A 25,297-nucleotide genomic window follows, 5' to 3' on the forward strand; every position below is an offset into this window, starting at 1 on the left:
GCTTGCCAGAGTGCTATGACTAGGGTGGCTGGAGTCTTTGACAATCTTTAGGGCCTTCCTCTGACACCACCTGGTATAGAGGTCCTGGATGGCAGGAAGCTTGGCCCCAGTGATGTAATGGGCCGTACACACTACCCATTGTCATGCCCTCTTCATGACTGTCTTGTTGTGTTTGGACCATGTTAGTTTGCTGGTGATGCGGTCCTCATTTTCCTGTAGTCCACAATCATCTCCTTTGCCTTGATCACGTTGAGGGAGAGGTTGTTGTCCTGGCACCACTCGGCCAGGTCTCTGACCTCCTCCCTATATGCTGTCTCATCGTTGTCGGTGATCAGGCCTACCACCGCTGTGTCATCGGCAAACTTAATGATGGTATTGGAGTCGTGCCTGGCCGTGCAATCATGAATTAACAGGGAGTACAGGACCGGACTGAGACCACGCAAGCTTTAGATTGCATTCTGTTAAGGCACTTGTCTCCCTCTACATCGGTCAGCTACATTGGTGAACGTGGTGGGATCCTTTCGATTCGTCAATGAGGCCTAGGAACACAAATGCTCCTAGTGCGGAGGGGGAATAATTAAGCATGCATTGTTGACAGCTATATAGTATCCATCAGAGGCCCAGGCTTTGGACATAGATGGTAAAGCTTTCATTTCTGGACTGCAACATTATAAGATTGTGCCCTCGACAGCACTTGATATGCACTGATTGGTAGGTTACACTATATCAAATCAAATTGTATTGGTCGCATACACATATTTAGCAGATGTTATTGTGGGTGTAGCTAAATGTTTGTGTTCCTAGCTCCAACAGTGCAGTAGTATCTAACAATTCACAAAATACACACAAATCTAAAAGCAAAAGAATGGAATGTATAAATATATAAAAATTAGGACGAGCTATGGCGGAGTCCGGAGAATATATATACACAGTACCAGTCAAACGTTTGGACACATCTACTCATTCAAGTATTTCCTGATGATAATTTTTTAAAACAATTTTCTACATTGTAGAATAATAGTGAAGACATCAAAACTATGAAATAACACATATGGGACCCAGAACACACCTCCAGGCTGTGTAACCTAACAAAATGTGGAAAAAGTCAAGGGGTCTGAATGCACTGTGTGTGTGTATATATACATATATGTAGTATATACCCACTACCGGCAAATGCTTTAGAACACCTCATTCAAGGGTTGTTCTGTATTTTGACTATTTTCTACATTGTAGAATAATAGTGAATACATCAAAACTATGAAATAACACATATAGAATCATGTAGTAACCAAAAAAGTGTTAAACAATTCCAAATATATTTTAGATTCTTCAAAGTAGCCACCATTTGCCTTGATGACAGCTTTGCACACTCTTGGCATTCTCTCAACCAGCTTCACCTGGAATGCTTTTCCAACAGTCCAATGAGTTCCCACATATGCTGAGCACTTGTTGGCTGCTTTTCCTTCACTCTGCTGTCCATCTCATCCCAAACCATCTCAATTGGGTTGAGGTCAGGTGATTGTGGAGGCCAGGTCATCTGTTACAGCACTCCATCACTCTCCTTCTTGGTCAAATAGCCCTTACACAGCCTGGAAGTGTGTTGGGTCATTGTCCTGTTGAAAAACAAATGATAGTTCCACTAAGCGCAAACCAGATGGGATGGCGTATCGCTTCAGAATGCTATGGTGGCCATGCTGGTTAAGTGTGCCTTGAATTGTAAATAAATCACTGACAGTGTCACCAGAAAAGCACCCCAACACCATCACACCTCCTCCTACATGCTTCACTGTGGGAACCACACATGCAGAGATCATCCGTTCACCTACTCTGCGTCTCACAAAGACACAGCGGTTTGAACCAAAAATCTCTCATTTGGCCTAAAGGACAGATTTCCAACGGCCTAATGTCAATTGCTCGTGTTCCTTGGCCCAAGCAAGTCTTTTTCTTATTGGTATACTTTAGTAGTGGTTTCTTTGCAGCTATTCGATCACAAAGTCCTGATTCACGCAGTCTCCTCTGAACAGTTGATGTTGAGATGGGCCTGTTACTTGAACTCTGTGAAGCATTTATTTGGGCTGCATTTTATGAGGCTGGTATGTATCCTCTGCAGCAGAGGTAACTCTGGGTCTTCCTTTCCTGTGGCGGTCCGCATGAGAGGCAGTTTCATCATAGCGCTGGATGGTTTTTGTGCAAATTCCAATGCACATTTTTCGCATTGACTGACTTAAAGTAATGATGGACTGTCATTTCTCTTTGCTTATTTGAGCTGTTCTTGTCATAATATGGACTTGGTCTTTCACCAAATAGGGCTATCTTCTGTATACCACCCCTACCTTGTCACAACACAACTGATTGGCTCAAACACGTTAAGAAGGAAATAAATTCCACAAATTAACTTAACAAGGCACACCTGTTAATTGAAATGCATTCCAGGTGACTACCTCATGAAGCTGGTTGAGAGAATGCCAAGAGTGTGCAAAGCTGTCATCAACTCAAAGGGGGGCTACTTTGAAGAATCTCAAATCAAAATTTGTTTAAAACTTTTTTGGTTGCTACATAATTCCATGTGTTATTTCATAGTTTAAACGTCTTCACTATTATTGTAGAAAATAGTCATAATAAAGAAAAACCCTTGAATGAGTAGCTGTCTTTTGACTGGTACTGTATACAAAAGTATGTGGGCCCACGTTCAAATCAGTGGATTCGGCTATTTCAGCCACACCCGTTGCTAAAAGGTGCATAAAATCGAACACACTGCCATGCAATCTCCATAGACAAACATTGGCAGTAGAATGACCTTACTGAAGAGCTCAATGATTTTCAACGTGGCACCATCATAGGATGCCACGTTTCCAACATGTCAGTTAGTCAAATTTCTGCTAGAGCTGCCCCGGTTAACTGTAAGTTCTGTATTGTGAAGTGGAAATGTCTAGGAGCAACAACGGCTCAGCTGCGAAGTGGTAGGCCGCAAAAGCTCACAGAACGGGACCACTGAGTGCTGAAGTGTGTAACACTCTTCTTTCCTCAGTTGCAACACTCACTGCCTAGTTCCAAACTGTCTCTGGAAGCAAAGTCAGCACAATAAATGTTCGTCGGGAGCTTCAAAATGGGTTTCCATGGCCGAGCAGCCAAACACAAGCCTAAGATCACCATGCGCAATGCAAAGCGTCAGCTGGAGTGGTGCAAAGCTCGCCGCCATTTGACTCTGGAGCAGTGGAAACGTTCTCTGGAGAGAGGAATCACGTTTCACCAATTGGCACTCCGACGGACGAATCTGGGTTTGGCGGATGTCAGGAGAACGCTACCTGCCCGAATAGTGTCAACTGTAAAGTTTGGAGAAGGAGGAATAATGGTCTGTGGCTATTTTTCATGGTTTGGGCTAGGACCCTTAATTCCAGTAAAGGGGGGATCTTGACTCTACAGCATACAATACAATTCTGTGCTTCATACTTTGTGGCAACAGCTTGGGGAAGGCCCTTTCCTGGAACTCCAACTACTAGGCCTAATCAGTGCCCGACCTCACTAATGCTCGTGGCTGAATGGAAGCAAGTACCCACAGCAATGTTCCAACATCTAGTGGACAGCCTTCCCAGAAGGGGGGGCAACTCCGTATTGATGCCCATGATTTTGGAATGAGATGTTCGACAAGCAGGTGTCCACTTACCTTTGGTCATGTGTGTTAATAACATTGATGCGTTCGAAGATGAACTCTTTAGGGACTATTGTGATGAGTCCAAAGACCACATTTGATGACTTGACTTTTAGTCCTAATTATTTTAAGAATTAGCGTTATAGTCAAAAAAGTGAATTATTAATAGTTTTAAAAAATAAGTACAGATATCAATGCCAAACAACCTGGTTCATCATGGTAATGTCTTTGATGATCCTAAGTTTCAAGTTGGTAGGCCATTGTGGAGGGGATTTACAAAGGATTTAAATAGACACATAGATTTATCAATAACTGGGCTCGATCACTTAGATTTTCACAAACTAGGTTAAGAGATGTACCATAAGCCTACGTACTGAATGGTGTCATTTGGATTTTATGGTTCATGGAAAGTTTTTCCAAAATGTCCAAGATGGAGGAAAATCTATCCTGACAGACCTTATGGGTCCTTGGGGCAAATTTGTTCAGCATGAGGAAAGAAACCGATACAAAGTGTCAAGTCTCTAGGTCAAACAGGTGATGGATGAGGGTTCAAGTGAGACTGCTTATAACAGCACCACCTATAGGCCAATCAGTGCCATTCTTTTTGACAAAGTTACTTATGGGCTCTAGTTTCAGTGTGCCAAATTAAAAAGTTTGCTGTGAATCCCTAAATTATGCAACCAAAATGGAAATCAGTGCAACCACTGCAGGGCTGAAACCCTGACTTCAAGCCAAGGCAAAGTTTAGAGTTTACACCCTTGCAGGGAGTTGCGCCATCCCACTTCTAACACCAATGCATCAACCACCATTAGAAGAGATTTCTCAGATCTTTTTCAACAAAAACACAAACAGGTACTTAAATTAGTAAAGGCCTTTTATTTTCAATTGGTATATGGGTTGCAGTCTACAATAATAAAATACAACAAATCAGAGCAGAAAAAAATAGGAACAATAAATCAATACAATTATTTGAATGTACAAAAGCATCATAACCCACTCAGTCCCCATAGACTGTGATCTGGTTTAAAAAAATCAACAACGAGATACTTCAATTGCTGTCTTTGGTGGAAATAAGTTTTCTATAGGTTACATCTGAGAAAGACCATATTATCGGGTGACATGCTTTTAGCCATAATTGCAATATCGACCCAGTTGGAACAATAACACTCAAAACACACCACTGAAACTCCATTCAATAGTTAACATGGAATTCTGTGACACAGTGCAATCAAAGGAATTCAAAGGAATTCCTCCGAGGCATCATATGACAACCCTATAAAGAAGCAGAGCAGATGAATGACTTAAATATGCACAAAGCTGCAGAACATCGAGTACTCATACAATTCAATTTTATTGGAAATGCAGGTCCCATTTACTACCATCGAATGGAATTTGAGGGAGTATAAATTAAAGCAGGTGCATTGGCACGTAGTAATGTATGAAGATGGGGCTTCAATTGAAATGAGGGGCCAACGGGACTTTTGACTCAATTCATACAATACAGCAATGTTATCTGTAAAAAAAAAAAAAAAAAGCAAATAAAAACACATTCGGCAACATCAAATACTTTCAAGGGAAGAGGAAGGTCTGAGAATGTATATTTCAGGACATAAATGGAGACAGAGAGATGCAAGTCCCCTTGGGAGAAGCTGGGGGTGGGTGGGGGTAGTTAACAGTGGGGACAATAGCCCAGTCCCAAAACCGTTAACCTAAACCTCTTTGCAGATAACAAGGAACCAGATAGGTATAACAAAATATATAGATAGCTGCTCTAAACCCATTAGAAGATTCAGCCCAGAAGCATCTGCTGTTCTGCCAAATGACATGTACTCGAGGTGCTGACCTGTTGCACCTTCTATAACCACTGACTATTTTTTGACCCTGCACTGGTCATCTATGACTGTTTAAACATCTTGAAGAACAATCTGGCCAAAATGGACATGTAATCTTATAATATCCACCTGGTACAGCCAGAAGAGGACAGGCCACCCCTCAGAGCCTGGTTCCTCTCTAGGTTTCTTCCTAGGTTCCTGCCTTTCTGGAGTTTTTCCTAGCCACTGTGCATCACGATCTGCATTGCTTGCTTTTTGGGGTTTTAGGCTGGAAATCTGTTAAAGCACTTTGCGACAACTGCTGATGTGAATCAATTGACTGATTGAAGCATCTATCACTTTGGTGTTTGTAGATCTGAAAGGATCAGACAGGCGTAAAGTAAACAAACTAGTGACAGCTCCACCTTCTAATGAGGTATAGGGGAGCTTCTATCATATTGAAAACACCCATCTCATTCCCTCAGATCTATAAACATTGAAGGGACAAGAGCTGTGGTCATGGACCAGACCATTGTGATATTTCTTAGTTACACCAATCCCCTCCCTTAAGACTGCAAACACCAAAAGGGATAGGGGCAAGGGGAAGAGGCTGGGGGTTATTTTGGAACTGAACAAAATGGCTGGTCATTAGAGGAAGTAAGGTGTTGTTGTTCGGGGAGGGATGACCCGCTCAGAGTCGGGCACGGCGCGGAACAGCTTGGGCTCCCGTGTGTTCACGTCCTTGAAGACCATGATGGAGGCAATGTTTCCACAGCGGTAACAGTAGTTGGGCGCGGACCACACCGTCACCAGCTTCTCATCGAACATGAACTTGTAGCCCTCGTGGACCAGCTGGTGTGCACGGCAGATCAGCTTCAGATTGTTGATGTGAACAAACTGCAATTGGGAAAGAAGGATCATGGATGTAACTCGGTATTCAACATAGGTGAGGTGCGCCCCCAAAGAGTCCGTTCCACTTAGAACTCCATCAAGGCTACAGATGAACTTTTCCCACATGTGCGATCAAAAGTTGCCCCCTTAACCCCCCTAGATCAGGGTTTCCCAAACACGGTCCTGGTGCCCACCCTGGGTGCACGTTGCTTTGCCCTAGCACTAGAGCGGATTCAAATAACCAACCCATCTTTAACCTTTGATTATTTGAATCGGCGGTGTTGTGCTAGGGCATAAACCCCAGGACAGTCACCCCCTCAGTTTACAATTCAAGCACTGAAGGTGTCGATAGTTAGAATGACCATGTCACTTACTTTCTGCATAGGCAATGATGCCTTGTGATTGACAGGAGGCGAGACAATAAATGCAACCAAAACAGTCAGTCTCGAAGCCCGTCAAGGCCTGTATTTATCATAATCCCCTCTGGTAGTTACCCCTCTCCACAGGAGAACAATTTGATGCATTTACCTCATTAGTGACCTTGGCGCCAAAGAGCCAGCCTGCACCTCGCGGACTGATGGCCCAGGTGTCCACATCCTCTGGGTCCGACCACACCAGGTCACAGAAGGCCCCCTTGTGGGGAATCTCTTGGTTGCGCTCAATTGTGCGGATCTGGTCCAGGGTCTTGATGTCAGGTGAAAGACCACCATGCACACAAAGGACCTGCTCGTCTATCAACTGTGGTCAGAAACTCCTATTAGTTATAGACTCATAAGTGTGGGAAAATGTAACATAACAAAAGCACCCATTTTTTTATTTTTATAATTTAAATCAATGGCTGGACTTACAGCAGCTACTGTTAGCATGTCAAACACTTTAGTGCAGTATCGCCAGGCGTTTGCATTTCCGTATTTCGTTTGGCACTCATCTGCAAAAATATATACATATATTACACTTCACACATAATTCTGGTAGTGCTTCTTTTTATGGTACAACATTCACAGATAATGGAAAAAATGTATAATTACACATTAGTAACCTATAAATTGGTTCTTCAGGTTGTTAAAACAAAAGGCTGTTGGTTAAAACAAAATGCTGTTACAGAAACCTAACAATGCAAATTAAACTAAAAAATAAAAATGGAGCCCGCACCTTCCCGAGGGGACTAATGATGTAGACTGGTGAAAGCATTCGGGGAAACCAGCCTGTGGAAAAAAATCTTCTTACAACCAACACCTCAATCCAACTTGGGACCTGGAATGTCTGTACAACGTACTAAGCAGGAAAAGCAGCACAAGAAGCCCAAGTTATAAAAGGAATACAACAACTAGCTGAAGCTTGCTGGAATGGTGCAGGTTGGACCACACTATCAAAACGGGAAGTGATTGCCTATTCAGGACATGAGAATGAAGACCACACATAATGGGAGGCAGTTTCAACAAGGACCATCACAGCAAGGTTTAACTACAAAGCCAGGAAAGTCACCATTGTCCAATGCTACACACCTATAAACAATGGAGGAATCAGAACAACTCTATTACGAGAATCTACAAGCAGTTTATGATGCAACACCCAAGATAGGTAAAGACACCATAATGGGGGTTCATGGCCTTGGTCAGACAAAATGGTCCCCTTGTGGGGGAGAGCAATTCACTTCTGTGCCATAAACAACCTAGTTGTAGGAGAGCACATCTTTCCCACAAGAGAATCCATAAAGCAACCTGGGACTCGAAAATATCACCAGAGGGCAACTGAAGAAGGAGCTTACTTGACTTCAGGGTTAGGAGAGGCACTGACATTGCCTCCGACCACCATCTGGTCGTGGGAACCTCAAAACCAAGCTGAGAGCTTTAAAAAGATGCCAAGTAAAAAACCACATCACAAGTTCAATACCCAGAGCCTCAGAACACAACCGATGTAGGAGACAAACTGTCACGCTGCAGAACAGTTTCCGCACCATCTCACACTTCACTGAGGAAAAACACACTAGACAAGCAGTGGACCATGTTAACAACACCTGGTCAGAAAGTTGGTCTGTACGTCCACGGGCTGTAAGGCAAACAATCGGAAAGAGTGGCTCTCAGATGCAACCTGGATTCTTATAGAGGAAAGGAGGTCGCTGACACAGAACATCTGCAGAGAATCCAAAACGTAATGTTCTAACTATAATTACTGTTCCCTGAAGGAGGGAAATTAGGTACAACATACTAGGAGGAGTCGCAATCTCGCGACTTCGGTTGAAGGGTCTAAAACAATCCCACTTGCCAAGGCCAACGAAATCCACGCCTCGCTGGAAGCCCAACCTTCCACAGGTGATAAGCGTGAGGCTCGGATTCATTCCTTCAATTTAACACCACTCTTCACCAAGCACAGGAACGAGTGGCGCGGGGCCAAACAGGTGTTTCAGTGGTTCATAAATCACACCCCCCATTTTAGAATAAGGCTGTAACGTAATAAGTTGTGGAAGGAAGGGGTCTGAATCGTTTCCGAATGCACTGTATATTGACAAAAAACAGATTCCATATGGGATCGAATGTTGGGCTTTTGCACAGATGGGGCTCCATCTATCCCGGGACAGCAGCCAGACCTCTGCACTCTAGTTATGAATGAGTCTCCCTCTGCCATATGGACGCATTGTATGACACACCAAGAGCAACTGGTGGCAAATGAGCAGAGCACAGAACTCGGAGATACAGTATACAGCAGCAGTTAACTTCAATAGTTAACTACAGCAAACCACAGCCACTTCGTGCACACCTGTTCGCAAAACTATGTGGAGATTTTCCTCCCTCAAAGGGCGCTGAGGCCTCAGGAATAGTCGATGTCATGATGCTGCAGAAGTGTGGGGGGGGGGGGATGCACAACAAAATTGTAGCCAGTACCCTGACGTCACTGTTCACATGATCTAGGGCGACACTGAGCATGCGGGCCAAATGAGGAGACAAAGAAGGCAGGAACCACCTGGAATGAGGTCAAGAAAACCCCTCCGAACAGAGTCTGCTGGAGATGCACTCGAGGCTCTTCGTGCCACTAGGGGCTTAAAGGAATAAGCCAAGAAAGTCAACTTATAAATGACTTATTTGTTTGTTCATTTAGTTAGAACCAGTAAGTTAGCAGTCACAATAACTAGGGCACGAGACCCTAGAAGTATACATATGGTCTTATGTGTTGTTCGAGTTGATGTGCCCCCAGCAATTAGGCATGTTGCTCACCGTAAAAGCCGTACACCTGTGTGATCTGCCTGCTTTCGTGATTTCCTCGTAGAAGCGTGATGCGGTCCGGCCACTTGGCTTTTAAGGCTAGCAGGTACGTGAACGTCTCCAAGCTGTAGTATCCCCTGTCCACAAAGTCTCCCTGAGGAAACAGAGACCGTCACTGACCAGGGTTCAGAGCAATCTCAAGTCATCCAGTTTTTAAACAGCAATCACTAACTCAGAGGCTGCTGCCTACATGGAGACCCAATCACTGGCCACTTTAATAAATGGATCACTAGTCACTTCATACAATGCCACTATAATAATATTTACATATCTTACATTATTCATATCACATGGACTGTATATACTGCATTTTATTTATGATGTTTACATATTACATTATTCATATCACATGTATATACTGTATTTTATTTATGATGTTTACATATCTTACATTTCTCATAAACTTTATTTGCCACATGATAAGACTACAACAAGTGTAGACTTTACCGTGAAATGCTTACTGAAAAGCCCTTAACCAACAGTGCAGTTCACGAAGAAGAAAATATTTACCAAGTAGACTAAAATAAAAAGTAACAATAACGAGGCTATATACACAGGGGGCACCGGTACCGGGTCAGTGTGCAGGGATACAGGCTAGTTGAGGTAATCTGTACATGTAGGTGGGGGCAAAGTGACTATGCATAGGTATGCATCACATGTATACTGTATTACATATATTACATTACTATGCATCACATGTATACTGTATTACATATATTACATTACTATGCATCACATGTATACTGTATTACATTACTATGCATCACATGTATACTGTACTGTATTTTATTAATAATGTTTACATATATTACATTACTCATATCACATGTATATACTGTATTTTATACCATCTATTGCACATTGCCTATGCAGCTCGGCCATGTGTGTATTAGGTAGTTGTTGGGGATCGCTAGATTACCTGTTAGATATTACTGCACTGTCCAAACTAGAAGCACAAGCATTTCGCTACACTCGCATTAACATCTGCTAACCATGTGTACGTGACAAATAACATTTGATTTCTTACCATACTCAATATTATCCCTGCTACAGAACAGTTTAAAAACAACTTCTTACCATAAAAATGTAGTTTGTGTCTGGAACTTGTCCGCCAGTTCTGAAGAGTTCACATAGGTCATAAAACTAGAGACCGGGATCAGAAAGACAATTTCACATTCACGGCAAGTGGATCATACTACCATAAAAATTGAGGTGTTTAAAATGTGCATAGTAAGAGAACAAATGAATTTGGGAAAGGTATCAAAAAGAAAATGAGATATTACCTGGCCATGAATGTCTCCACAAACAGTGACGGGAGTGGATACTGGTTGAACATTTGATTCCTCGAGCAGCAAATCACATACGTAGTCACATAATCTCTGTGAGGGGTGAGACACATGACACAATTAGCAGGCTGACAAATAACACTTGCACGTTGGGCCGACTGATATTTTGACACTACCCTATTTGAATTTGTTAACGTTAAAGATATCAGAATTGAAATAATGTTGCAGGGCAACGGTATTTAACTCTTACGCCACGAGGCCCGAAGCCTGCTGGTTTTCTGTCCTACCTGGTCTAAAACCAGTCCCTGATTAGAGGGGAACAATAAATAAAACACAGTGGAACTGGCTTCGATGTCCAGAGTTGAGTTTGAGGGTTGTAGAGTGTGTTCCCCTCTGACCAGAGTGGGTGAAACCCCACTTTGGTGATGACTTTTTACTTACTTGTGTCCTAATATACATGTTACCAAGACAAATATGATTGTTCATGTTCTGAATCATTCAGTGGGGTCTTTAACATATCGTTATCGGCCAAAAGTCAGATTTCATAGCCTAAAACACCTGATAATAAACATTGAGCTCTGTTGTCAGAGCAGTGCAGCTTTCTTTGCGAAACTTTTGAGGATTCCGCATTTTGTGGTCGTCTCGTCTTCGAAGTGGTTTCCGCGGGCCACAAATAGCTACATTAGCATGACATGAGCAGAATTAAATCTAAAAAGGTGTTGAAAAATAAAAAGCTTGCCGTACACGCTCACACGGAACCCAAACTGGCTGCGCGCGTGCCCCATCGCGCATAAATGTATTTTGTCCCCCCACACCAAACGCGGTCACGACACGCAGGTTAAAATATCAAAACAAACTCTGAACCAATTATATTCATTTGGGGACAGGTCGAAAAGCATTAAACATTTATGGCAATTTAGCTAGTTAGCTTGCACTTGCTAGCTAATTTGTCCTGGGATATAAACATTGAGTTGTAATTGAACCTGAAATACTCAAGGTCCTCTACCGGAGACACCTGAAACCCCACCTCTTTAAGGAATACCTAGGATAGGTTAAGTAATCCCTCTCACCCCACCCCCTAAGTTTTAGATGCACTATTGTTTGACTGTCCCACTGGATGTCATAAGGTGAATGCACCAATTTGTAAGTCGCTCTGGATAAACTAAATGACTTAAATGTAAATGTAAATGTAATTTACATATAAAAACGGTCAATCTAATAGTTTCTCTAGTCATCTCTTCTCCTTCCAGACTTTTTCTTCTCTTGACTTTATATTGCGACTGGCAACTTTCATAAATTAGGTGCATTTACCGCCACCGACCTCGTTCGTCTTTCAGTCACCCACGTGGGTATAACCAATGAGGGGATGGCACGTGGGTAACTGCTTCTATTAACCAATGAGGAGATGGGAGAGGCAGGACTTGCACCACAATCTGCGTCAGAAATAGAACTGATTTCTATTTTAGCCCTTGGTAACGCAGACGCTCGTTGGCATGTGCGAGCAGTGTGGGTGCAATATTTGAATAATATAGGTTCCGGAATTTATTTTGCAATGCTCGCGCACACAACACGAGCGGTGTAATCAGCCAGTCAGGGCGCAATTGACATTTCACAGCGTTATGCTTGTTTTTGTGAGAAGTCTGACAAAGAACAGGGAACTTCAAATTAAAATTGCAGAATGCAGAAATCGCTCCTGCCATTTCCTGGTTACTAAAACTAATAGTTAGCCTAATTTTAGTGTGTGTGACAAAATAAGCTAGTATAGTGTGTAGAGATTCATTGTACCAGCTAAACAGCTGTGAAATATTTTTGATCAGGGGCACAACTTTCATTGGGGACAGGGGTCATGCACCCCCCAAAATCTGAAATTGCATTTTTTGTCCACCCGCAGTTTTATCATTGCAATGTGATACAAATAGCAGCAATGGTGTGCTTTAGGACCATGCAGGCACATCAGAGTGTTCAGCCGGCTGGATTTAGGACAGCAAGGACTCCACAGAGAGGGCTGACAGGCTGTGTGAATGCTGGCTAAACCAGTACGGGGAGAGTTGAGCATAGTTCAGTGTGTGTGCATGTATGTATGCATGTGTGTTGCGCTCCTTCGCTGAGTTGTAAAAGCAAGCAGAGCATTAACTGGCTACTCTTTAGTTGACTGATGTCGCTGGCAAGGTGAACTGCTGTTGAACTTCACAGGAAAAAACGAAACTAGTGTGTATTGGCTATTATTGATAGTACTACTAACATCTGTTTGTATGGAAATGTTTTGTAGCCTTTGTTTTGTTCCGTTTCAGAAGTAAATTAACTTGGCTGGCTTTCGCAAGTTGATGTACTGTATGTACTGTATCCAAATAGATTGATAGATTGAAGTTGATGTAAGGATCCAAATAGATTAGATCAGCTTTAAAATAAATGGATTTAAAAAAAGACCCTCTCACCCACAGAGGGGGGGAAGAGGGAACTGGTGTGTGGGGGGGGGGCAGCTTACTCCTTAATGAAAATCAAGGACAGAACATTCAGCTGCCACAGGAATGTGCCTTTGTCTACATAGACATTTTTCTGCCAAAACTAACACGTTCTAAAACAAATACTGGAACAGAACTTCAAACAAAGAACGTGGGAATGGTCAGAGGCGATCTAAAGAATGTCATTTCGGCTGTTATTTTGTCATTAAAAATGTTAACTTCTGTAACTTGAAAAGTATACACACTATACAGTTATTTTCAGCCACCAATTGTAAGTTCTTTAAAAAGATCTGTAATTTTCATAGGTACACTTCAACTATGACAGACAAAATGAGAAGAAAAAAAAAATCCAGAAAATCACATTGTAGGATTTTTAATGAATTTATTTGCAAATTATACTTTTTTGCCCCACTGTATGTGTGAAGTGTCCATGCGTTGTGTATAGAATATGAAACATTTGTGTTTTTGTTAATAGAGGGATGTGATTTTAGAAACTCAGAGGAAATGGTTTCTATAACCTTGTACAATTAAGTAGTCACCAACCCCTCCACTGAGGTCAGAGAGCGTTTCAACCTCACAAACCGCATTTTTGAACAAACTGTATAAAATGGTTTAAGAATTAACATATCAGACCAGAAAGATGGCACCCTGCACGCGTCCAGTGGTTCGAACAGATTATGATTTTTCAACGCCGATACTGATTATTGGAGGACCAAAAAAAGCAGATACCGATTAATCAAACGATTTTTACACACACATACACTTTTTTGTAAAAATGACAATTACAACAATACTGAATGAACACTTATTTTAACTTAATATAATACATCAATAAAATCAATTTAGTCTCAATTAAATCATGCGAAAGTAAAAGTGCAATATGTGCCATGTAAAAAAGCTAACGTGTAAGTTCCTTGCTCAGAACATATGAAAGCTGGTGGTTCCTTTTAACATGGGTCTTCAATATTCCCAGGTAAAAAGTTTTAGGTTGTAGTTATTATAGGACTATTTCTCTATACCATTTGTATTTCATATACCTTTGACTATTGGATGATCAAATATGTACTGCTTGAAGCATTGCGAAGAGCTTCTGGCAAACGCAGTAAAGTGCTGTTTGAATGAATGCTTACGAGCCTGCTGCTGCCTACCACCGCTCAGTCAGACTGCTCTATCAAATCAGACTTAATTATAATATAATAACAAAGAAATACAAGCCGTAGGTCATTAATAATGGCCAAATCCGGAAACGATAATTTCGAAAACAAAATGTTTATTCTTTCAGTGAAATACGGAACCGTTCCGTATTTTATCTAACGGGTGGCATCCAGAAGTTTAAATATCGCTGTTACATTGCGCAACCTTCAATGTTATGTCATAATTCTGGCAAATTAGTTCGCAACGACCCAGGCGGCCCAAACTGTTGCATATACCCCAACTCTGCGTGCAGTGAACGCAAGAGACGTGACAATTTCCCTAGTTTAATATTGCCTGCTAACTTGAATTTCTTTTAACAAAATATGCAGGTTTAAAACAATATACTTCTGTGTATTAATTTAAAGAAAGGCATTGACATTTATGGTTAGGTACATTCGTGCAACGATTTGTGCTTTAATCACAAATGGGCTTTTGTTAAATCATCCCGTTGACAAAGTTGGCTGTCTTTGTTATAGGAAGAAATAGTCTTCACACAGTTCGCAACGAGCCAGGCGGCCCGAACTGCTGCATATACCCTGACTCTGATGCACAGAATGCAAGGCACTGCATAGATTATATGCAACGCAGGACAAGCTAGGTATACTAGTAATATCGTCAACCATGTATAGTTAACTTCTTAACCTTTTATGGTATAGGGGGCAGCATTTTCCCTTTTGGATAAATAGCGTGCCCATTTTCAACTTCCTCCTACTTATGCCAGGAATATAAGATACGCATATTATTAGTATATGTGGATAGAAAACACTATGAAGTTTCTAAAACTGTTTGAATCATGTCTGTGAGTATAACAGAACTTACGTAGCAGGCAAAACCCAGAGGACTAACTGTTCAGATTTTTTTGCCTCTGACTGCTCCCTCAGTTGTCTTTGCCAAGGGATATTTGATAGGAACCATTTTTAAGTTCCTACCACTTCCACTGGATGTCACCAGTCTTTGGAACAACGTTACACTATTGAGAGTTGCGCAAGACGTAAAAAGGAGCATGGTTTGTTTACTTGCTGTATTGAATACAGATTGCCCCGTTTACAATTTGATCGATTATTAACTTTTAAAAATACCTATAGTTGTATTACAAAAGTAGTTTGAAATATTTTGGCAAAGTTTATAGGCAACTTTTGAAATGTTTTGCAGTGACGTGTTTGTGTAAGCTGTTTTTTTCTGGATCAAACGCGCTTTATAACTGGACATTTTGGGTATATATGGACAGAATTATATTAAAAAAAGGACCAATTGTGATGTTTATGGGACATATTGGAGTGCCAACAAAAGAAGCTCGTCAAAGGTAATGCATGTTTTATATTTTATTCCAGCGTTTTGTGTAGCGCCTGCAGGTTTGAAATATGCTACCCTCTTTATTGACATAACATTAAGAAGCTATTAGTGCTTTCGCAGAAAAACTTTTAAAAATCTGACATGTTGGCTTGATTCACAATGAGTGTAGCTTTAATTGAGTATCTTACATGTGTGATTTAATGAATGTTTGATTTTATATCATTATTTCCCTGTTTTTTTTTCAAGTGGGACGCAAGCCATGCCAGGAATATAAGATATGCATATTAATAGTAGATTTGGATAGAAAACACTGAAGTTTCTAAAACTGTTTGAATAATGTCTGTGAGTATAACAGAACTTATGTAGCAGACAAAACCCTGAGGACTAACCGTTCAGATTATTATTTTTTTGGTCTCCATCTGTTCACTGTGTTCCCATTAGCAAATGATATTTCTTAGGAACCTGTTTTCAGTTCCTACCGCTTCCACTGGATGTCACCAGTCTTTGGAATTTGGTTGAGGTTATTCATTTGTACAATGAAGAAGTAGGCCATCTAGGAACCTGGTAACACTGTTGTGAGTTGCGCAGGACGTGAAAAGTAGCGTTGGTTTGTTGTCTTCCTGTATTGAACACAGATCGACCAGTATAAAATTTGATCGATTAGTAATGATTAAAAATACCTAACGTTGTATTACAAAAAGTAGTTTGAAATATTATGGCAAAGTTTATAGGTAACTTTATACATTTTTTGTAGTGACGTTGCGTTTTTTGGAAGTTGTTTTTTTCTGGATCAAACGCGTCAAATAAATGGACATTTGGATATATATTGACCAAATTAAATCGAACAAAAGGACCAATTGTGACGTTTATAGGACATATTGGAGTACCAACAAAAGAAGCTCGTCAAAGGTAATGCATGTTTTATATTTTATTTCTGCGTTGTGTAGTGCCTGCAGGGTTGAAATATGCTACTCTTTGTTTACTACTGTGCTATCATGAGATAATAGCTTCTTATGCGTTCGCCGAAAAGCCTTTATAAAATCTGACATGTTGGCTGGATTCACAATGAGTGTAGCTTTAATTGAGTATCTTACATGTGTGATTTAATGAAAGTTTGATTTTTATATCATTTTTTTTACTTGCCGCGCTGCATTTTCCCTGTTTTTTTGCCCAAGTGGGACAGAACCGTCCCCTATCCTAAAGAGGTTTTAATCATAGGCCTCGGAATAAAACGGTTACCAGTTTCGCGATAAAATTCCCGACGGTTAGCGTTTCAAATGTTTAGTATCATTAAAACAGTGTTTGATTTAGTTAGCAACAGTCTGATGCAGGCGCAGCATGCAATGTGGGTTTTGCTTTGTGTGAAAACATGGCGGAAAGCAGTGACGGCTCAAGGGACATTTTTCAAGCCTTTGGGTTTTACAAGAGTGCTGAGGGAAACTGAAAATTAAAACATGGTCACCCTGCTTGTAGAACATGCACAAAAACATTTTTTATTTAAGAGGGCAACACTTCAAATCTCATGACCATCACCCACTACTTTATAGTGAAGGAAAGGTAAGTTAACTTTTAACTCAAAGAATAATGTGGGGACTTCGGAATGGGGGAACGTGCTTGTCAATAATGTAAACTGAAGCTTTCAGTGTTACCTAGTCTTGTAAAAACACATTGTTCTGCTGCTGTATGTGTCGTGTGTCTGCTGACTATTTGATTTGAAACTTTGATTTGATGCTACTGGTCCCTCATCTACAGTTGTGAAAAACACTCCAGGAAGCATTTAAAAAAGGCAGGATGCTTATGCACCCACATCAAAACATGCTAAAGACTTCACTGCAGCCCTTTCATATTACATTGCAAAGGACATGATGCCATTTCATATTGTTGAGAGGCCTGGCTTTCTGAGGCTGATGAAGGTTGCCGTGCCTCACTACAAAGTGACATCACAAAAGATTATTTTCGAAGACTGAAATCCCAAATCTGTACAACCAGGTTAAAGCGAATGTCGGAAAAAGTTTGGCTCAAAGGCACATGTCAGTGGTTGCAGCAAACCCTCTGGACCAATGAAAGCAGGGGGGTGGTTCAACCCTACATCGGCTTCACTATCCATTACCCCAGACTGGCAACTGGAATCAAACTGCCTGGAAACACAGTACTTCCCAGAAGATCACTCCTCTCACAACAGAGTTTTTGGAGATTATGCTGGAAGATTTGGGAATCAACAAGAAAGACCTGGCCTGCGTAACCACAGACAACGCAACAAACATGATCAAGGCTTTTGAACAGGTCCCAGATCTGTGGCTTTGGTGCTTTGGCCATCATTTGAACCTGACCATCTCAAAGGCTCTGAAAATTCAGAGAGTTGACACAGCAGTCAAGGCCTGCCGTCATCTGGTCCAAGGCTTCTCACGGAGCTGGAAGAGAAGGAGAGAACTGAGAGAAAAGCTAGCTGCCCTCAACATGCCACAGAAGGCTCTGATCCATGATGTGGTGACCCGATGGGGAGCTACACGCAAGATGCTTGAGCGTTTCCTCAGCCACCAGCAGACAGTTTGGCTGGAGAAAGAGGATCTGATGCCCAAGGACGCCGTCATAATTGTCATGGAGCAACTGTGCCAGCTCCTTGAACCTCTGAGCAAGTTTACAGATGCACTTGCCTCCGACACAAGCCTGTCCTGGACCACATCACCTGTGATGTTCTGGTGGTAAAAGGATATGGAGTCAACCCTGACCAAGGAGATGAAAAGAGTAATGAGAGAAGACCTTAACAACAGATACACAGAGAAGGCAAAGAGTCATGCACATGGCTTGTTTCATTGACCCCCGCTTCAAAATTAGCTTTTTGATGAGCCTGAGGCTGCAAAAGTTGACACTGACAGCTGCATCCCGGAGGCCTTGAAAGCTGGTGGTAGGAATTATAGGACAATTTCACTCTATACCATTTGTATTTCATTAACCTTTGCCTATTGGATGTTCTTATAGGCACTTTAGTATTGCCAGTGTAACAGTATAGCTTCCGTCCCTCTCCTCGCTCCTTCCTGGGCTCGAACCAGCAACACAACAACAACAGCCACCATCGAAGCAGCGTTACCCATGCAGAGCAAGGGGAACAACTACAAGAAGGCTCAGAGCGAGTAACGTTTATAAAGCTATTAGCGCGCGCTAACTAGCTAGCCATTCCACTTCGGTTACACCAGCCTCATCTCGGGAGTTGATAGGCTTGAAGTCATAAACAGCGCAATGCTTGACGCACAACGAAGAGCTGCTGGCAAAATGCACAAAAGTGCTGTTTGAATGTAATAGTAGAAGTTGTATAGTTGACTATCCAATTTGTAAGTCGCTCTGGATAAGAGCGTCTGCTAAATGACTTAAATGTAAATGTAAATGAATGTTTACCTGCCTGCTTCTGCCTACCACCGCTTAGTCAGATACTTGTATGCTCAGTCAGATTATATGCAACGCAGGACACGCTAGATAATATCTAGTAATATCAACCATGTGTAGTTAACTAGTGATTATGGTTGTTTTTTAAGATAAGTTTAATGCTAGCTCCTTCCTTGGCTTACTGCAACCAGCAACAGGCAGCCTCCTTCTGGAGTGCAACGAGAGAGGCAGGTCGTTATTGCGTTGGACTAGTTAACTGTAATGTTGCAAGATTGGTTGCCCCAGAGCTGACAAGGTGAAAATCTGTCTTTCTGCCCCTGAACGAGGCAGTTAACCCACCGTTCCTAGGCCGTCATTGAAAATAAGAATGTGTTCTTAACTGACTTTCCTAGTTAAATAAAGGTATAAAAAATAATAATATTACATTTAAAATAAAAAATATTTACTTTTAAAATATATATTATTTTTATTTTTTAAATCGGCACCCAAAAATGGCAAATTCTGTTTGAATGTAATAGCACTACAAACTTCTACAGATGACTATCCAGCATCCTGGCGGGCTGTATCACCGCCTGGATAACGGCAACTGCTCCGCCCTCAAAAGGCTCTCCAGAGGGTAGTGAGGACTGAATGCATCACCGGGGGCAAACTACCTGCTCTCCAGGACACCTACACCACCCGTTGTTACAGGAAGGCCATAAAGATCATCAGGACATCAACCACCCGAACCACTGCCTGTTCACCCCGCTATCATCCAATATCGAGGTCAGTAAGGTGCATCAACCATGCTGGGACCGAGAGACTGAAAACAGCTTCTATCTCAAGGCCATCATACTGTTAAATAGCCACCACTAACATTGAGTGGCTGCTGCCAACACACTGTCATTGACACTGACCCAACTCCAGCCATTTTAATAATGGGAATTGATGGGAAATGATGTAAATATATCACTATCCACTTTAAACAATGCTACCTTATATAATGTTACTTAACATTATTCATCTCATATGCATATGTATATACTGTACTCTACAACATCGACTGCATCTTTGTAACACATGTATCACTAGCCACTTTAACTATGCCACTTTGTTTACTTTGTCTACACACTCATCTCATATGTATAAATAACCAACTGTATGCTGCTCTGTACCATCACTCATTATAATAACATGTTCCTTATCCCCTTACAAAAATAAGACAGTAGTTTTAAAATTGTTAGTTAGATTACTTGTTGGTTATCACTGCATTATCGGAACTTTTTACACTTTTTTAACATCTGCTAACCAAAAATGTGACAAATAAAATTTGATTTGATTTGATTTGACCTCTAGTTTATGCAAAAAGTGCATAGTGCTGCTAATTTTATTTGTTTGTTGGTTTTCAATATAAAACTTGGTGAAATTATTTCAGTGTGTGTATCAGTAGGTTTTGAACATTTCAACATTACCACGATAATGCTGAATACCGTGATAATTTGTCACAATAATCGTGATATGAAATGTTCATACCGTTTCATCTCTAAAGGCCTATTTAAGAAGTACATTTCATTGGAAAGATAACTATCCCATGCTTCTCCGCCCATACCTAGGCTATAGCCTACTCTGTTTAATAGAGACCACACGCACACCTGATCTCACTGGTATGGCTACTGAACTTAAAGCAGCAAGAACGATGACAGCAATACTATGTTTGCATAGGCCTATACGATATAGACTACCTTTTATGAGGACGATTTGCAGGCAGACACAAAAAAAAAAAAATAGGTAATCAACACTTATTGAAATTGAAAAGGCGCAATGCTCACTCACCACAGTAGCCTAACCTATGTGCGCATTGTGCCTTTTCAATGATGATTACATAATTTATTAGTGCACTTAGTCTATTTACAGACACTGTAGTAAACTACAGTCTAATCGTATTTAAGAATTTCCTCCTCAAGTTAACTGCCACATAATTCTCCGCCCATGCAAGCAGCTTACTCTATTTCAATGAGACCACACACACTAGGCGAAGTTGAAGCTGTGAATTCTTTGTGTGAATAATGAGAAATATGTGCATTTAACACAATAAGTTGGCTGACGCATACAAAGCAGAAAGAGGAACGTTTCCAAATCATCTGTAGGACAAAAATATTTTCAAACCCGCTCCCAGCATGAAAGATGCAGACCGCATTTATCTCTATGGACCCACAGGAATGCAGCCCTCTAGTACACAACACTACGCTCATCATGTCTTGACAGGATCAGATGGTGACAGGGTTTCCAGCAGGGTCAGACAGCCAGGGAAGACCAGTCTACAGAGCTCAGGGGAATTTTGCAGTATAATAACACTACCAGTGAATGATACAAAGTTCCACCTTGAGCAGATAGGTTGAGCTACAGTAGCTACAGGACAGCAGCTTAAAGCTACAGTCTGGGATCTGAGAATGATGGTCATTATGTGAGGAAGATATGGAAAAGCCATTGAAGATGATGAATGGATACAGATGTGTTTGAAGGCCCAGTCATGTGCATACCACCCATAGAATGTAATATATGCCAGTGAAACTGAATTACATGCAGTCAGAAATGTCATTCCTCTGCTGGAGATGTAACCACAAAAGGGGACACATTTGCATATGTTATGGTCTTGTGAAGGCTGGCAAAGAGAATGATCTTTTATCTCAGCATGTCTACAGATTCTCCCATCTCCCTGTATTATTTTGTTTTGCTTGGAAATGTTGATACTGGAGACTTATCTTAAACTGTGTAACCAAGCATGTATAGTGGCGAAGAAATGCATTGCCATTAATTGGAAGGTTGGTTATCCTCACACAATGTCAAGAAAAGTATCACTAGATTTAATACAAGATTAAGGGTATACTAGGCAACTGTCATAAGGTCTGGATGGCTTACAAGGAATAGAGTACGACTAAAGGAGTCTGTACTGAAAACATGTCCATGTCAGTGGAGATACAGATTTAGGCTGTCTAGCAGCTGGGCTGCTCAGTCCTGGCCCTGGTGGATCTGACTTCCTGTGGGTTGTCCCTCTGGCCTTGGCCTAACACACTCAAAACCAATGAATGATTCATTAAGATCCTAAAGCTGAGTGTGGTGTATTGGATTGGGGCTCTGCAGGGTGGTGGACTCCTAGGGACGGGACAGGACAGGACAACCCAGCTATATTGTGTGCAAGTAAAAAGAGCTCTACAGTACTATTAGGCCTATAAACTGGCAAACTCGTTATAATGTGCGTGCTGATATCCTTCCTAGATGGTTCACAAACCATTGTTAACTAGCTCTAGAGTGAACGTCAGTAAGCGGCCTCCACCCCATGAAGCCAGCTAGCTATTCAAGTCAAATGTCACGGAACATTAGCTACACATTTTACAGCAGGTATAAAAAGCTCACTCAACATTGTAGTACAATAATAACAATAGAAAAAGTGTATAATTCAAAATAAAATAAGAGGTAGTAGTGTGCATAATAGCCTGATACAGTGCATTCAGAGCCCTTCCCTTTTTCTACATTCTTACGCTACAGCCTTATTATAAAATGGATTTAATAAATAAAAATCCTCATCAATCTACACACAATACCTATTGATCATCCTTCAGATGTTTCTACAACTTGATTGGAGTCCACCTGTGGTAAATTCAATTGATTGGACATGATTCTGAAAGGCACACACATGTCTATGTAAGGTCCCACAAGTCATGAGGTCAAAGGAATTTTCCGTAGAGCTCCAAGAAAGGATTATGCCAAGGCACAGATCCGGGGAAGGGTACCAAAACATTTCTGCAGCATTGGAGGTCCCCAAGAACACAGTGACCTCCATCATTCTTAAATGGAAGAAGTTCGGAACCAACAAGACTCTTCCTAGAGCTGGCCGACCAGCCAAACTCAGCAATCGGGGGAGAAGGGCCTTGGTAAGGAAGGTGACCAAGAACCCGATGGTCACTCTGACAGAGCTCTAGAGTTCCTCTGTGGAGATGGGAGAACCTTCCAGAAGGACAACCATCTCTGCAGCACCCCACCAATAAGGCCTTTATGGCAGAGTGGCCAGACGGAAACCACTCCTCGGTAAAAAGGCACATGACAACCTGCTTGGAGCTTGCCAAAAGCCACCTACTTGACCCTGAACAAATATCTGTGGAGACCTGAAAATAGCTGTGCAGCGACACTCCCCATCCAACCTGACAGAGCTTGATAGGATCTGCAGAGAAGAATGGGCAAAATTCCACAAATGCAGGTGTGCCAAGCCTAATGACTTATGGAAATGGGATTCATTTTAATTTTATTTGTAATACATTTACAAAAATGTTAACTTTTTGATACATCATTATGAGGTGTTGTGTGTAGAATGATGAGGGGGGAGGTCAATTTTAGAATAAGGCTGTAACGTAACAAAATGTGGGAAAAGGTCAAAGGGTCCGAATACATTCCGAGTGCAATGTATTATATACATAATAGGATATGCTGTATAGATAATGAATGTGCTATAAGTATGACTATTTAGAAATATAAAGTGGTAATCTAATGCCTTGGTCACACGTTTCTGTGTTTGCAAGCATTGCCGTTAGAGGGCGCTGCACGCAAGGTGGTGGCAGAACATAGAAGTTCTTACAGAATACCAGCCAAAAAAGCCTCCATTAACATGTTGGTTAAGAGTGCATTTCAAACTACTTTAGGATTATAATTGTTTTTTTTAAGGCTTTTATGAATGTCCTGCTTAATGTTTGTCATCATCGCAAATGAACTGCATTATATTTTTAAAACACTTCAACCGGTAAAATGTATCTTCGGCTACAGACGGTCAATGAGCGTTAGCATTCTGGCTAACAACTGCTGCATCCAAAATAGTTACTGTGCAAAGATCACAACCAAATATAATCTTATCGACTGATCAAGCAAGAATCGAATCATTGTAAGCATATGAGAACCCCAAAAAGGTATTTTATTTAGGAGTCGTAAAGTAAATCTAGGCTATGTTGAATGTGCACAGATGGCATCCTTACTGCAACCAAGAGTCGGGCGCATCCGTGAGTGCCGTCAGAATGTCGCGTGCTGGAAAGGGGTTTATGTTGCGTAGTAACCATTGAACAGCAAGGCTGACTGAGTGTGTGTTTATAATACGAGTGGTTGTAAGAGTTGAACGTGTGGAGTACATAACGGTAGTCTCTAAGGTGCATATCCATCACAGGTCTAGCTAGTTAACTACTAGCGAGAATATACAACATCTCTTCTACCTCGATTACCCCCTAGGTTTGTCCCCCAACATTTGTGACGTGCACAACTAACAAACAGGCAAGTTAAAGTTACTTGCTAGCTGACGTTACCTAAATGAGCTGTTTCCGTTTCTCTGAATATTGATGTCGCAATAAGATGGCTATTGGCCTGATCGAATGCACTAACATAACGGTATTGGTTAAGTACACGAATAAAACGTAAATTCTTGCTCACCTTTAGGTCGTTTTCTGGTAAATATTTGCACTGTCTTGCAATCTCAACATACTTATCCAAGTCCAACGGCGCCATTTTAAAAACAACAACCGCAGACAAATCGGAAGTAACTGAGTATAACTTCCTGTTCTCGAGCGAGTTTCTACAAAGATGATCTACGATATTGACAAGATCGTCGACGAACCGCTCTAAAAATGGAAATACATTGAATGTTTGCTAACATTGGAGTAAAACAAGCTAATATTTGGGGTTCTCACAGTTGAACTAAGCTCATGAGGCATTTTTAAGTTATATTCTCCAAGAATCAATGGATATATATATGTGTTTATAAACACTTAGGTTGAAGTCATTAAAACTTGTTTTTCAACCCACTCCACAAATTTCTTGTTAACAAACTATAGTTTTGACAAGTCGGTTAGGACATCTACTTTGTGCATGACACAAGTCATTTTTCCAACAATTGTTTACAGACAGATTATTTCATTTATAATTCGCGGTACCACAATTCCAGTGGGTCAGAAGTTTACATACACTAAGTTGACTGTGCCTTTAAACAGCTTGGAAAATTCCAGAAAATTATGTCATGGCTTTAGAAGCTTCTGATAGGCTAATGCTACCAAATACT

At 41.2% G+C, this 25,297-nt stretch overlaps 1 protein-coding gene across 1 annotated transcript; it reads right to left on the reverse strand.

Annotated features, from left to right (window-relative positions):
* Positions 1 to 4,505: 4,505 nt before the first annotated feature.
* LOC124016640 (serine/threonine-protein phosphatase 6 catalytic subunit) lies at positions 4,506 to 24,815 on the reverse strand. The gene is made up of 7 exons (XM_046332173.1): positions 24,673 to 24,815; positions 10,895 to 10,990; positions 10,689 to 10,754; positions 9,564 to 9,705; positions 7,200 to 7,279; positions 6,880 to 7,089; positions 4,506 to 6,357 (listed from the first exon to the last, which is right to left on the reverse strand). Exons 1-7 carry the CDS (start codon positions 24,745 to 24,747, stop codon positions 6,109 to 6,111), a joined length of 918 nt encoding a protein of 305 aa, XP_046188129.1. The 5' UTR covers positions 24,748 to 24,815; the 3' UTR covers positions 4,506 to 6,108.
* Between the last annotated feature and the right edge of the window lie 482 nt (positions 24,816 to 25,297).

Source organism: Oncorhynchus gorbuscha, linkage group LGY (genome assembly GCF_021184085.1).
Source record: "Oncorhynchus gorbuscha isolate QuinsamMale2020 ecotype Even-year linkage group LGY, OgorEven_v1.0, whole genome shotgun sequence".
NCBI classification, from domain to species: Eukaryota; Metazoa; Chordata; class Actinopteri; order Salmoniformes; family Salmonidae; genus Oncorhynchus; species Oncorhynchus gorbuscha.

Bases quoted from the DNA above. Each gene is read 5' to 3' on its own strand.
- LOC124016640 (XM_046332173.1), bottom strand. From the start codon at position 24,747: ATGGCGCCGTTGGACTTGGATAAGTATGTTGAGATTGCAAGACAGTGC. The intron at 10,755-10,894 runs GTAATATCTCAT...CCCGGTCTCTAG, and splicing joins GTGGAGACATTCATGGCCAG to TTTTATGACCTATGTGAACT. The intron at 7,090-7,199 runs GTAAGTCCAGCC...TTCTGACCACAG, and splicing joins ACATGCTAACAGTAGCTGCT to TTGATAGACGAGCAGGTCCT.